Raw genomic sequence first — 14959 nt, 5'->3', positions numbered from 1 at the left:
ATATTACAAAAATAAACCAAAGATTAAGGTATTTAATAAAAGAAAGCTATTGGTTAGACAAAAATGGCAAGTTTCATGTTTTTCATTGAATAAAGGCCACGATTAATATAAACATAACAGTTTTAATAACCTAAAATGCTGCTCCAATGCTTTCTACACTGAGCGAAATACATTCTGGTTGATAAATAATGATTAACTTATGGCCTGAATTAGAATTTGGCAGATGATTACTCCATCACAAACACGAAGAATAGCCTGTCAACAAAATTACAAGTGCCATAGGACATAATACACTAGTAATATGGTGGGGATAGCAGCCACTTTTTTCAATGCTTAATTTGTTTTAAAAAAATGCCTGGCCCTCATCAGGAGGCTACCACGGTTTGAACCATGCATTGCCACTGTAATAACACAACTACTTACACTGTTACAATTATGACAATTCAGGCTGTTTGATGCTCCCAAAGCTTTAAGAATAGCTAAATAACTAGGGTGACAGGTATTAGTTGTTTTAATGAAACCACCGGCTTAAAATAAGCACTGCACATTTGTGATGGCATAATCCAACTACCAAACTCAAAATCAGGCCCTTAATTTCTGCAGTATTCAAAGTCAGTTAGGGAAAGCAGTTTTCAGTTCCTGTTTTGGAATTAGGGAAAGATACTTTTAACTTAGAACAGAAATGTTGCAAGCAGACAGGAAACGCAGGTTATTAGCATATCTCGATGGCAATTTGCATGACCCATATTCAAATATTTTAGTAAGACTTTGATGCTCAAAATTGATGATGTTATGATTGGTGAATAACCAAATGTTCATTTTTAGTGCAGAAAAGCTGCTCTAAAAAGCATATATCATGACCTTTTTTGGCAGTACTTGTCATTGCAAAAAATCATGAATGTTAATTGATGCTCACTTGAATTTGGTAACCTCCCCATAATTGACCACTCATCCAAACTTTAAATGATTCTTTCTAATTTATTTCATGTAATTCAACCTCCCTTTAGGTTTCAAAGGCGGTACTGCCCAGTAGTTGTTTCTTAGGCAGGCACCATGTGCGGCTTGAAATTGTGAACATTTAAAATGAATATGAAAGTGGAAACTTAAGGAATCTAAGAAGGAGATATTGGTATGTATTAGCAGAAGACACATTGACATTGATCTGAAACACTCTAGGCTGAGTTGAAAAGCAATAAATGCATATACATATATAGAATTTCAATTAGCAAATGCAAAAAGGTGTGACACTTACTGGACTGATTGAGACTCACTACTACGTACTCATTCCTAAAACAAAGATTTCATGGTACTCATATACCCTTTAATTAGGACTTGATGAAAAGCACCGCATTGACTCATCTTTGAATGACAAATCAGTCACAGACCAATGTGACAGTGCCCAAGAACTTCTCTGCTCAGAGAAACAATTTGAGATTTAATTGAGTGGTGTGAAAGTGTTGGCCTGACCAAGTTCTCTAAACAAAACGAGAAGGTCGCCTGAACTAGTTCATGCCAGGTTTCTAAAGAGTTTTGTTATGGTGCTAGATATTGCAAACAAAGACATACATCATTCAACCTGTCATAAGACAGAATTTATATTTCACTGTTGTGTCTGTGGCATTAGCAGGACAGCAAACGGACCTTTGCAACAGTGAGAAATGTGACCTAAGGTGCATCTTTATCTTTTCTGTAAAAAAAAAACATGAAAAAATAAACTGAAAAGTATTAATCTAGCTCCATATTTACTGATTGTAAATGGCGACCAAGAAACATTGTATCACCTTTTGAAGAGTAAAGTAGAAATCCTGCAAGACAGGTGGAAAAGGTCAAATTCAGGAGAAAAGCAATGCTTAAGTATTTCTGATTACCTCATAAAGCTCATGGTCCATGGTCTCCACAATGACATTGTCCCCTGATTGAGCAATGCGAATAACTGGCTTCTTCAGCTTTACTCGCTCTTCCAGGCGTTCCATCATTTTTTCACTTATCTGACTTGAACCGCCAACAAACTTCCTCTCCTGGGTGTAGAAACAATTATCCAGCTTTAAACGTTTTGCAGAGGCAGGTAGATTTTATGCAGGGAATATCAAATGTGAAGTTGGGTTGCAAATTGTAGGGGTTTCTGGACATGTTTACCCAAAATTTAGAAATGTGTATAAAATGCCTGGTTGCTTTAGTCAGGCTGTGTACATTTTCCTTTGATGAATAGGTCAATAATTATTTCTAAATTACAAAGCAAACTCTCTCTTGAGATATTGTAATTCAGTTTAAACAAACCAGAAAAGTAAATGTATACAGAATATTACAATAATTCAAATACATAATGTATTTTATTCACGTATACACAATATTTAAACACATGTCCTATGAAAGAAACCATAAATATTAGCTGTCTACCTGTTTCATCCAATGTTCATATTTAGTAAAAAAAATTAATTAATTAGAACATTGGGATGTTGAGAGCTCCATTGAAGACAGTGAAGTGGTTCAGGGCTAACAATGAAGGGTGTCTTTTCAGCACTGGAGTATTATACCAACAACAGCTACTGTCACAAACAAATGATAGTTATGCTTCATTGAACAGCCTTAAGGAATGTCCAAAACCAGCACTTGTGTTTTTTAATAGGACTGCTAGTTTATGCGAGTGTTGGTACAAAACACAATACCCATGTCTTCCTCTGTAACTGTAATGTCTGTCAATGAGAACAATTTCAAGGACTTTATCAGGGAAAATATAAGTATTCCACTGTAGATTCATCCAAATATCCTGTATTATTTATATTTAAAGGCTTGGGCACAGACCAACCACAAACTGAAAAGAGGTAATATGATTACTTTACATGAATGTGAAGAAAAAAAAGGTTCAGTAATTATGCCGCAAGGCATCAGACAAACACGCTGGACCATCCCTCAATGGGGCAGAAATAATGTAATTATGAGTGAGAGGCAGAGGAGGAGCCTGAGGTTGCAGTACAGTGTGGATATGATACACACGAAAGACCCTCAGTATCATATTCAGTGATGGATGCATAATTTCTAGCACTTACACATTTTCTGTGGAACGGTCACCAGCAGCTGTCAAAATGATGGTGGTGACAATAGTAGTAGACCGTAGGTCTGCACCTACATGTATATTATTAAGTACAAATCATATTGTATTTCAAAGGACTATACTGTAGTACGTCTACATATGAAATACCTTAACACACCCCTATGCCAAAAGTTTGCAGTGTTTTAATTGCACCAGAGATAAATTAAATAAATTGAAAATATAGCTCATTCTGCTTAAATGAACATTTAACAAGGGCTGTGGTTTCCTATTTCAAAGTTCTGATACTATAATGCTGCCAAATACAAGACATTTGACCTGGTTGCTCACCTGGCACTAACTCTGGTCTAGATAAAAAGAACAAATAGCCATCTTGTACAGTACCTGCCCTCCATTGGTTGTTGCAAATATCCTAGTAGTTCCCCCGCACTGCTTTAGATACCATAGGAACCACAAAGCAGAGACTTCATGAGGCTCTGATGTAACATTGACATTCACAAAGAGAGTAGCAAACCTCTTAGCTGATCTGTTAAAAAATAACAAAAAGTTACATATTTCAACTACAAAGCATCAGTTAACAGATACAGCTTAGCAAATAGGAGAACAAAACCTACAATATGATACCCTGTGCCAGTACGATAAAGAGGATAGAATTTGAGGCAGTCCATATTTTCTCTGAGGTTTGTCTATAAGTTATCTCTTTTGCATGTGGGGCTACTGAAATGCACAACACTTTATCAAATACGAAGGCTTCCATATTATTTTGGGCAGATGTAGTGTTGAAAAGTCAACTGTATTAAAGGACTAATTTGGAACAATCGTTACATTTGTCTTGAGTACTAATCATCAGCATGAGGAAGAATAGTGTCAAAATAGTTTAACTCATTTCTCTTTGTCACAATGATGCATAAGAGATTTTTAACTTTTTTGAAGGCTCTCAACACCTTGTTTTATAGACCTTTAAAAGAAAAGTTATTACAGATCTAAAGGTGGGAGCAAAATCTTTGATATCTTATCAACACCAAAAGGAGGCGGTAATGCATTTGCAAAAAGAGAAGGGGCCCCTTGGGGCCCTTTCTTTTGGTGAATGCAACAAAAAATGCTGAGGATTAAACAGTGGTCCACAGTACAACTGCCAACTCATTAAAAAAGGTAAACTTATCTTTTTAAAGACAGTCCTTTTTCCTTTTTCCTTTAAGGAAATAGGCTGCATTAAAAAAAAAGTGTACTTTATTGAAAGGCAATCACAGACATGGTGGTCTGTTGGCCCCTGTAGATCACAATCCCTGTGATAGACTCCAATCGTACTGAGTTACAATGTCTGACCTATCTACTTAGTATGAATGAGGTGGGTTGGATCGTGACCCACTATGATTCGGATTTTTAAAAAGCAACCTATTTGTACATAGGTCATTTCTTAAAAATCTTTACTGACTGGTAAAACATTGGGCACAATTTGCGACCAGATACTTGTACATTTGGCCCAAGGTTTTCAAAGATATTGATTTGAAAGAAATAAGCAAGTAATGGTTTACGGTAAAACAAGTAAGCACCCAAACCAAACATGAAATAAATACTCTCAAGCTTTACCCCTTACAAATGACATAGAACCCTCGCCTACATGCACACACACACACACACCTGCATACATGCACGTGCACACACACACACACAAACCCACATACACACACACATATACACACACACACACGTGCAGACGCACACACATGTTTCACCCGATTCTGAGAGTACAGCTAGAGCATCTCTCAGGTAAATAATTGAATAACCAAATCAGAGAATTGGAAACTGAGGGTGAGGAATTATTAACCATTTTGATTTCTTATAAGTCCCACAATCTGTGCAGATCAAGTGATATTTAATAGGAAAAGACAGATGATGGAAGATATAACTGCCTTAGGAAAGAAGATGATATCAAGGAGGGTGAAACCACAAACAAAAGAGGAAAACAAAAGAGGAATGGAAGAGTCTGAGTAAAACAATGTGAACATATGTGTCACCAGAGCAAAATATTAACAGTTAAGACCAGAATCACATGATGATTAGAAGGATATCAAAACATGTAATTTGAACAGCATAATCAAAATAGAAACCGGGTGGCCTAGCTGATGAAGTATGAAAGCCATCATGCCATTTTAACTTAAGCATACACATATGTATTGATGGAAGACCTTTGATTAATAATGTTGCTTAATAATATATATCTAGCACATAGTGAAACATAAACCTATCCATAATCCATGTGAGGGGTCCCCAAATACCTCCTCTTTAGCTACAATTAAACTTACTAGAATGCCCTTAAAAAACAATGATTGAACCAATCCTGCAATGCAGCCAAGCAATTCCAACCTATACTGCAGCATGCATAACACCTGTGCACACAGAGAATTGACTACATTCAGTAACATTTAAGGATAGCACTGAATCAGTGGTGGGAGTTCTACGTATTTGTATGTTTATCATAAACTCTAATAGCATCCACATTGTGGTTGCACACTACTACTCTCATTCCGTATCAAGATCTGATTTACTGATACTGCCAACAATTTGGATCCCCTCTCGAAAAGGTACGGCATTCTAATCGAAAATAGGCAAAGGCTAGAGCTAGAAGAGTAGATTTTTAAGAATCATGTCTCTAATGTCTGCAGCAAAGTTCAAAACACTTTCTATGACTACTGCAAATACCTGGTTGCTAAATTCATTATTGGTTGTGGTTTCAGCCATAACCTGCTCACTAATTTCCTGCCCTTGACCGTACCCCAAAAACGTAATCAAGATTTATATCCAATTAGACCTCCTAGAACTCACACAATACATACATCTCAAAAGGGCTATAATACCAGTTGATCTAAATATTTTGGCCACTGACCCTGCCACCGCCTGCACACCTGTAAGGCAATGACGACATGAACTGCTTAGGCCATTTTCAAATAAATGATACACCAACTCACTCCAAGATCTGTTTTTATTTATTTTAGGACTTCCTCTCACCACCTATGCTGTTTGCTTTTCATATAAATGATAAGCTGTTCAAAAACAGAAGCAGGTGACTAGCAGGTTACTGAATTGTCCACTGAAGAATCTTCAAGATACAAATTCAAACTCACTTGTAAAACCCTTCACTGCCATAAGTGATCCACTTATGTTAAATCTGACAGAAATCATAGCTCATTTGTAAAACAAGGTTACCTTTGTTCTTTATTCACTGATATGCTTATTTTTATTATCAAATTACTTCAGATTAGAATTTTATACTACTGTGACTATTGCACGTATAGAACCGTGACATCATGCTTGTTATTACAGAAGTACAAACTTTCAACTTTATTTCTGCTTCACTGAATTTTCCAGCTTTGTTATCATGTCTTTTAAGAAATGCAACACATACTAACTTAATGTAGAAATATTTTTGCAAATATAAGAAGTAGAGGGAGGGAAACAAGAAAACAAGAGTTAGGATGATGAGATTAGGATTTGTGACCTGACAATTAACAAACATAAGAAGATGGATAGGGTAAGAAAAACGTTTTTCCCACCATCATATCAGACCTTGCATTGCTACACACAAATTATGGGACAGTCAAGATGTCATCAGTAGTCCACAGCAGCTTCAGGTTACTCCATCCCCAGAGACATATGTGTCCTATACTGCAACTTCCCTTATAAATGATAGATACTTTTTGTGGAAGATGTAATCTATATCTTGTAGTATATACATTACTTGTCTGTCTTTCTCGTTTTGTTCAGTTATTGTTAAATTGGACTTACTGTCATTGTACATCTTCTTGGAATACATGTTTTTGCTACAGGCATTTACTCTAGACCAGCTCACCCACTCAGGCTAATAAATCAAGCATCAAGACAAGCAAAAACCTCTGATACTGTTTCACCACAGCCACACAGAGCTAGAATGGCAGGGTATTTGATTATTATTGAAATCTTAGTCTTCAGATAACCTTACGCCAAAACACTCTCAGGTTTACAAGGATATGTTCAAAAGAATAGAAAAGTAACACTTATATGCCCATATCACTGTAAAACATCTATTGACCTTTGCATAATCTACAATACTTTTACAACACCCACATCTGTTTTGGCTCTTCCTCTACTAAATTATGTGGCACTCTTATATCTTTCATCCACAGCAAAATCCACTATCCAGAACATAGTAGAATCTACAGATGAGCCATCCTGCTGAGATGTCCTGAGTACCAGTGGCATTTCCCCGAAGTTCACACATACCATTGTCACTCCAAACCTAAAAGCAAATGCTGATGCTTACATTCTACCTAACTACTGTTCCTGCTTATGTTTATTGAGCGCAGCAGAGGTTCTAAAAAAACTGTGGTAACCTCTCAACCCTTCACTCCTCGATAAGGTAAGAACCTACTTAGTATTAGACAATGTTGAGCCTGTCTGATCGAATCAAAATCATGGTACTAGAGAGAGAAAAATGGCGTGTGTGTTTTCATCTTTTTTAGCCGGTGTCTGAAACCGACTAAAATGCATTGCACAATCACTTGGCCAGACATGCAGTATTATAGGATACACCTGTAGGAAGGTGGCTACCTGACTATGGTTACCCCAGATTTTTTGCCTTGTGTTTAGCTGGTTTTCGACTTAGTTGGCCTGGTTCCCTGCTAATCAGGGCCCCAGGCTATCTGCTCTCTCTGTAAAATGGATTCCATGTACCCTAGGTGCATAACTAGATTGGCTTGGGTCACCTTATCAGCCCCTGTACAGAGCACTATAGGTGCCCAGGGCATAGGTGCATCCAAGGCCTACCAGGGGCTGCAGCATATCTTTTGCCACCCCTGGCTGGCTATCTAAAATTGACACAACTGGCTGATCACTCAGCTGGGGCAAGGTGGTGTAATCACCCCTTGCTTAGCTATAGTATGCCTATATCTAAACCTATCTGGACACATATAAACCTGTGAGCCACTCCTATGGCAGGCCTTAACAATCCTGAAGGCAGAGTGCGTGGTTTAATGTAAGATGGTGCTTTAGCATGAGCTGAGCCTGTCTGCAGCTGTCGGGACCAATTCCCTTAGCTGTTCCGAGATAATGCCAAAACATATACTATTAAGTGCATTATAATCCTCGCGGTTATATGTCAACTTTGGTTTGGCTTTATCAAAACATGTCGTGTAAGGTGTCATACGAATTGGAATACTACCCCCTCGCCAGTCCTGGCGACGGGGGTAGCATTCCACCCCTCTAGAGGGGACGACATGTTACTTTTGCTAAAACGCGGTTGATTTTTAAAAGAGCCTCAGATCCACAAAATGGATGCTTCTGCCACAGACACATGTCTGACCTCCTGCTGCTGACCAAAACTCAGCAGAGGAGGCCTGGAAAAAGGCTTTCCTGTCACAGGGAGGTGTCACACCACCCCAGACAGGAGATAGTGGATTGTAGCAGGGAGGTTTGGAAGAAACCAGACAGTGCCTGGGGAGCACAAGGCTTCCCCTTGCATAATCCGGTGAAACCGGTTCTGTGGCATCCCAGCCCCAGCTCCAGTGTGACCTGGACAAAGGAAAGGGGGTGTAACCGCCCCCCTTCCTGGTCCCACCCATAGGGAGGGACCTAGCAGGAGATCCACCCCTCAGATTGGAATAAGAGTGGGAGCAGTGCCAATGCAACTCAGATCATCCTGAAATCAACTTTAAACTAAGAAGACGACTGGACTTCGACATTCTGATGAACAGAAGACTGAAGAGCATCTCCCTTGTGGCCTAGGAGGGGCCACCCTGTGAACACAGGCATCACCCAGCACCTCAACGTCTGCTTTGCTGCCGCCTCCCGCCGGAGCCCGAGTGCAAAGCCTGACAAGACCCAGCTTCCCAAACGTCTCCCAGCCCGATCCACAGTCCCTGCAAAGAAGGGACCCGTGGAGGCACCGAGAGACGTGGGAGCGGACATCTTGAAAGTCCCCCGAGACGCTGACTGCGCAGCACCCGAGGCACCCTCGACTCTGTGCTTTGAAGTTTAAGAAGCCCCACAACCAAGCAGCATTGACACAAAAAATCAGCCCTCCAGCATCTCCACAATCTGCGTGGGGCCCTTTTGCTTTGTGCCACTTGACTCGCCATCCGGGCCGCTTGTCACGTGGTCAGCGGCCATCTTGGCGACAAAACCTACAATTTACACTGTGGGTCTGGTTGCTCCAGACCTGCCCTCGCTCCTGTAGAAAGGAGTACCCGCTCTGACCTTGCTGGTCCGAGTAATAAGCCTTTTTCACTTTCCCCATGGCTTGCATTAGCCAAAAATTGTTTGCTTCAATCGAGTTGCCGATACCGCCATCAGCTAGAGCCTTCAAGGGACAGCTTGTGGTCGACTCCTGGACGTCCTTGACCTCTTCGTGTCCACGTGGCTGCAGAGAGAAGCAACACCTCATTACCTGTTTGCACCCGACTTTGCCTGGTTCCAATCTGGTTCCACGGTGGTCACTGGTCAGTGACTTTGAACATTGTCCCCTCTGCTTTAAGATCTTCACCACTTCAGATCCACCCTTGGATCCACCGGACACTTCTGCTTTCCCATCGCCTGCAGCATCTTCAGCTCCAAGCGCCAAGAACCTGCGTGTCAAAACCCGACGCCACTTCGACCCTGTGCACCCACTTCCTGTGGGTGAGGTAACATTGCAACGCCGGTGTTCCTACACTGGTCCACACCTCTAGGGTCTGTGTCTTAAGTTTTGTTCCTCTAGGTTCAGCGGAAGTATCTTTAAACTCACTTTGTGTAACTTTTACGCACCATTGACATTGCATTGGTGCAAGCCGCACTTTCCGTGCTGCACCCGAATCCCGTGGGCTACTCCTGACTTCAGCATTGCTAGTCCTGACTGCTCCCAGCGATTCTTTAGGCCCTAGGCCTAACCACTGTTCGATTGGTATCTCTTATACCATTTTTTTATTATATGGTTTGAGTGGCCACCCGCCCTCATCCAAAATTGTGCAACTTTGTATGTTATACTGTGCTTTTGATTTAACGCTTGTGCCCCTTTCCTCATAAAGAGTACTGAGGATTATTTTAGAAATAAACACATATATTTTTATAATATATACTTGTGTGGTGTCCTTTCACTTGATTACAGGATTGTATGTGGTAAAACAGCTCGCTTAACACGACCTCTTAAGTTAAGCCTTTAAGGCTGCTTAGTCCATGCTACCACTAGGATAGCTTGTCTAACAAGGTTGACTTACAACCAGACATCTTTGGGGTTTGTTTGGACTGATGCCAAGTGGTTCCAGAATTGGAAACACTACATATCAGGCCAACTTCTCACATTGGTGTGCAGCGGTGCGGATTTGAGCTTGCTGTTTGTTTTACCATTGCAATCTTTATATCAAATTGAAAGATCACATCAAGTACCTTAGGTACATATAAATCAAAAGCTTAGCATATTAAGTTCTAATGAACTTAGTAGTTGTAGATTAAAGGGATTAGCACACCCTGACTACAACTCACTAGCAAGGTACAGTAGGAAAACACTTAGTGTAGGTAAGTGCATCACTTACACCTCACTAGCAGGCATGTCTGACACAGGAGCAGCCTCAGAGTCTACCCCTGTGATAGTTGACCCCATCAAGGCAACTTCCAGATATGACAACCTTAGCCACAAAGACTTGGGTGCCTTGTGCACAGCAAGGGGGCTAAAAAAGGGTAGAAACCCTACCATCCCTTCCCTGATAGCCATCCTGAGAAAGGATGACTTAGATAAGGTGAGTCAGACTCCCTTAGAGTCAGGAGAAGGACAGAACTACCCTTAGAATGAGGATCTTCCAGAAGATGAGGAGGAGGAAGAGGAAGAGGAAGGCTCAGATGTAGAAGAGCCTGAAGATCAGGATCAGAGGGTAACCCAGGCACAGGTTGGTAGGCTTAACCAGGCCAACTTGGACCTACATGGGGGTGGAGAGGGCCAGCACCACCCCAGATCCCATAACCTAATTCTCCCAGGCAACAGAAGGGTGAGATCTCCATAAGGGGACTCTCATGTTTCTAGTGTCGCAAGAGAATCTCAAAGGGGAATGACTTCCCCCCAGAGGAAAGAGCATAGGGCCAGGATGAGGGCTGTCCAACTCCAGATAGAGAGGGAAGAGGTAGCCTTGGCTCAAGCTAAACTTGCTTTAGCAAGAGAAAGAAAAATGTGTGGATTAGATTCCACTGGTGGCAGCAATATTCCTAAAGAGAAACCCAGGTCCTATGATAGTAGAAACCTGACAAAGATTGTGCCCCCCCTACAAGGAAGGGGATGACATCCACAAATGGATGACTGCTCTTGAGAGAGCCTGCATGGTACAGCAGGTTCCTGAGGAACAGTGGGCAGCAATCTTATGGTACTCCTTTTCAGAGAAAGGGAGAGATAGGCTCCTCACTGTCAGACATGAGGATGCCAGCAATTACAAAGTCCTGAAGAGTGTTCTAATAGATGGGTTTGGCTTAACCACTGAACAGTACAGGTTAAAGTTCAGAAACACCCAGAAGACACAGACTCAGGACTGGACTGATTTTGTTGATTGTGCAACTAAGGCTCTGGAGGGTTGGCTAAATGGCAGCAAAGTACATGACTTCACAGGATTGTATAATTTGATTATGAGGGAGCAGATCCTAAGTAATTGTCAGAACCAGCTCTTACACCAGCACCTGGTGGACTCAGATTTGACCTCTCCCCAAGAATTGGGAAAGAGGGCAGATAAATGGGTCAGAACCAGGATTAGGCCTAAGAATCAGGACAGTAACCAGAAGAAGGAGTCTACCAAGCCTCAAGATAAGGGTGGGGATACAAGTAAAGAAAAGACTTCCCCAGGGCCCCAAAACTCCAAGAATGGGGGTGGGTCCCAAGACACTTCATCAACTGAGAAAAAGCCTTATTGTCATGCCTGTAAACAGGTTGGGCATTACAAAACAGACAGCTGTTGTCCCAAGAATGGCAATAAAGAAAACATACCTCCAAAGCCAGCTCCAACACCTCCTGTTACTGTCAGCAGTAATCCCCCAGGAAGTGGGAGTACACCCAGGAATCTGGGTGGGTTTACTTTTGAAGCCCAAGAGGACCCTGGCCTATCCAGGTCCCCATCCCCAAATGATCTTGTTTATGAGACTGGCATGGGGTTTGCCAACTTCTCTGTTTGCCCAAATACCTTGAGCAAATATAGACAAGAACCCATCATCAATGGTTTGAAAGTTGAAGCCTTTAGAGACACAGGGGCTAGCATCACCATGGTGGCTGACTGTATAGTCCCCTCTAAGCAACTTTTACCAGGTGCCACATACCAGGTAACAAACATTGATGGTATCCAAACAAATCATCCCATGGCAATAGTAAGTCTCAGCTGGGGAGGTGTCACTGGCCCAAAGAGAGTGGCAGTGTCACCAAACTTGCCTGTAGACTGCCTACTGGGTAATGATTTAGAAATCTCAGCCTGGGCTGAGGTTGAACAGGAAATCCATTCTAGAATGGTAAACTCCAATGGAAAGGTTTGTGGGGCTGTACTGGCTATAGCCCCAACCCAAGATTTCCTTCCTGAAAAGGTTGGTAGGGCTGAGCAACTCTCTGCACCCTCTTTAACAGAAGCTCTTCCAAAACAGAATAGCAAAGCTGTTATGACAACAGCAGAAACCCAAACTGAGTCTCCTCCTGAAAAGGTTGGTGGGGCTGTGATGGCCACAGCCCAAACTCAAACAGATATGTGTGTTGTGAAGCCTGAAATGATGGATCACTCCACCCAAACTGAGAGCATGGAGGAGGAAGAGAAATCTCCCCCTCACCAGACATTAGGACAGGATCAGCCTCCTCAGGGAACTGATCTTACTCCTGATGAAGGAACTGCCCCAGAGGTTGTTAGGCCTGGCCTGACAGAGCCTCTGATGGCAGTGGACCCTTCTCAGGTGGGACCCAGTCTGGAGCAGGTAATCTGCCCCTCTCTACCTTGCCTCAGTCATCCCAGGGCTGCAGAGGACAAGAAGGACAGTGAGACCCAGAGGGCCCCCTGTCAACTAAAGCACCCCCATCAACAGATTAGGGGCACCAAAACTAGTAGCCCTAGTAAGGTGAAAACTTTACAAACTCCTGAGGGAGCCCCCTTAAAAACAGTTAGGGACCTCCCACAGATGGATTCTGTTGGGCACAGCCAAACCTGGGACCCAAAGGGCCCAAACCTGAACTGTCCCTCCAGCAAGCCACACAGAGGGACCCAGCCTCCAGCTTTAGGTAGCCAGAGGTTGACCCTGAGAGCTCAGTGCAACTCAGTTGAAGAAAGAAAGGCACACATGGTGGAAGATAATTGGAGGAAGTTGAGCCCAAAATTAGTGGAGCCTCACTTCAATACTCCATATCCAAACCAGCCTTTAACTTTGCATAAACACACCCAAGGTAGTGATTCCCTATGGTGGAGACCCTCTAATACCCCTAGGGTAAGGGACTGCTTAGTGGACCATGAGACAGGGGGTACCCATGCTAGTGCAGGTACTTCCTTATATGGCCACTCAGGCAATATAGGCTTACCTGGACAAGGATAGCCTTATCTCCTTTCGTTGGGGGGGGGGGGGGGGAGGGGTTGTGTAGGAAGGTGGCTACCTGACTATGGTTACCCCAGATTTTTTGCCTTGTGTTTAGCTGGTTTTCGACTTAGTTGGCCTGGTTCCCTGCTAATCAGGGCCCCAGGCTATCTGCTCTCTCTGTAAAATGGATTCCATGTACCCTAGGTGCATAACTAGATTGGCTTGGGTCACCTTATCAGCCCCTGTACAGAGCACTATAGGTGCCCAGGGCATAGGTGCATCCAAGGCCTACCAGGGGCTGCAGCATATCTTTTGCCACCCCTGGCTGGCTATCTAAAATTGACACAACTGGCTGATCACTCAGCTGGGGCAAGGTGGTGTAATCACCCCTTGCTTAGATATAGTATTCCTATATCTAAACCTATCTGGACACATATAAACCTGTGAGCCACTCCTATGGCAGGCCTTAACAATCCTGAAGGCAGAGTGCGTGGTTTAATGTAAGATGGTGCTTTAGCATGAGCTGAGCCTGTCTGCAGCTGTCGGGACCAATTCCCTTAGCTGTTCCGAGATAATGCCAAAACATATACTATTAAGTGCATTATAATCCTTGCGGTTATATGTCAACTTTGGTTTGGCTTTATCAAAACATGTCGTGTAAGGTGTCATACGAATTGGAATACTACCCCCTCGCCAGTCCTGGCGACGGGGGTAGCATTCCACCCCTCTAGAGGGGACGACATGTTACTTTTGCTAAAACGCGGTTGATTTTTAAAAGAGCCTCAGATCCACAAAATGGATGCTTCTGCCACAGACACATGTCTGACCTCCTGCTGCTGACCGAAACTCAGCAGAGGAGGCCTGGAAAAAGGCTTTCCTGTCACAGGGAGGTGTCACACCACCCCAGACAGGAGATAGTGGATTGTGGCAGGGAGGTTTGGAAGAAACCAGACAGTGCCTGGGGAGCACAAGGCTTCCCCTTGCATAATCCGGTGAAACCGGTTCTGTGGCATCCCAGCCCCAGCTCCAGTGTGACCTGGACAAAGGAAAGGGGGTGTAACCGCCCCCCTTCCTGGTCCCACCCATAGGGAGGGACCTAGCAGGAGATCCACCCCTCAGATTGGAATAAGAGTGGGAGCAGTGCCAATGCAACTCAGATCATCCTGAAATCAACTTTAAACTAAGAAGACTACTGGACTTCGACATTCTGATGAACAGAAGACTGAAGAGCATCTCCCTTGTGGCCTAGGAGGGGCCACCCTGTGAACACAGGCATCACCCAGCACCTCGACGTCTGCTTTGCTGCCGCCTCCCGCCAGGGCCCGAGTGCAAAGCCTGACAAGACCCAGCTTCCCAAACGTCTCCCAGCCCGATCCACAGTCCCTG

At 43.0% G+C, this 14959-nt stretch overlaps 1 protein-coding gene across 1 annotated transcript in view; it reads right to left on the bottom strand.

The window, feature by feature from the left end:
* LOC147697030 (amine oxidase [flavin-containing]-like) overlaps window positions 1-14959 on the bottom strand; it is a 335947-nt gene that overhangs the window by 68972 nt on the left and 252016 nt on the right. The window contains exons 6-7 of the mRNA XM_086934107.1: window positions 3434-3575; window positions 1869-2018 (exon numbers count right to left, since the gene is read on the bottom strand). Of these exons, the coding sequence (XP_086790233.1) occupies window positions 1869-2018; window positions 3434-3575 (292 nt within the window). The remainder of the gene's footprint in view (window positions 1-1868; window positions 2019-3433; window positions 3576-14959) is intronic.

Source organism: Lissotriton vulgaris, chromosome 8, assembly GCF_964263255.1.
Source record: "Lissotriton vulgaris chromosome 8, aLisVul1.2, whole genome shotgun sequence".
Classification (NCBI taxonomy): domain Eukaryota; kingdom Metazoa; phylum Chordata; class Amphibia; order Caudata; family Salamandridae; genus Lissotriton; species Lissotriton vulgaris.
Note: the sequence above shows the minus strand (reverse complement) of the source record. Positions and strands in the feature narration are given on the sequence as shown.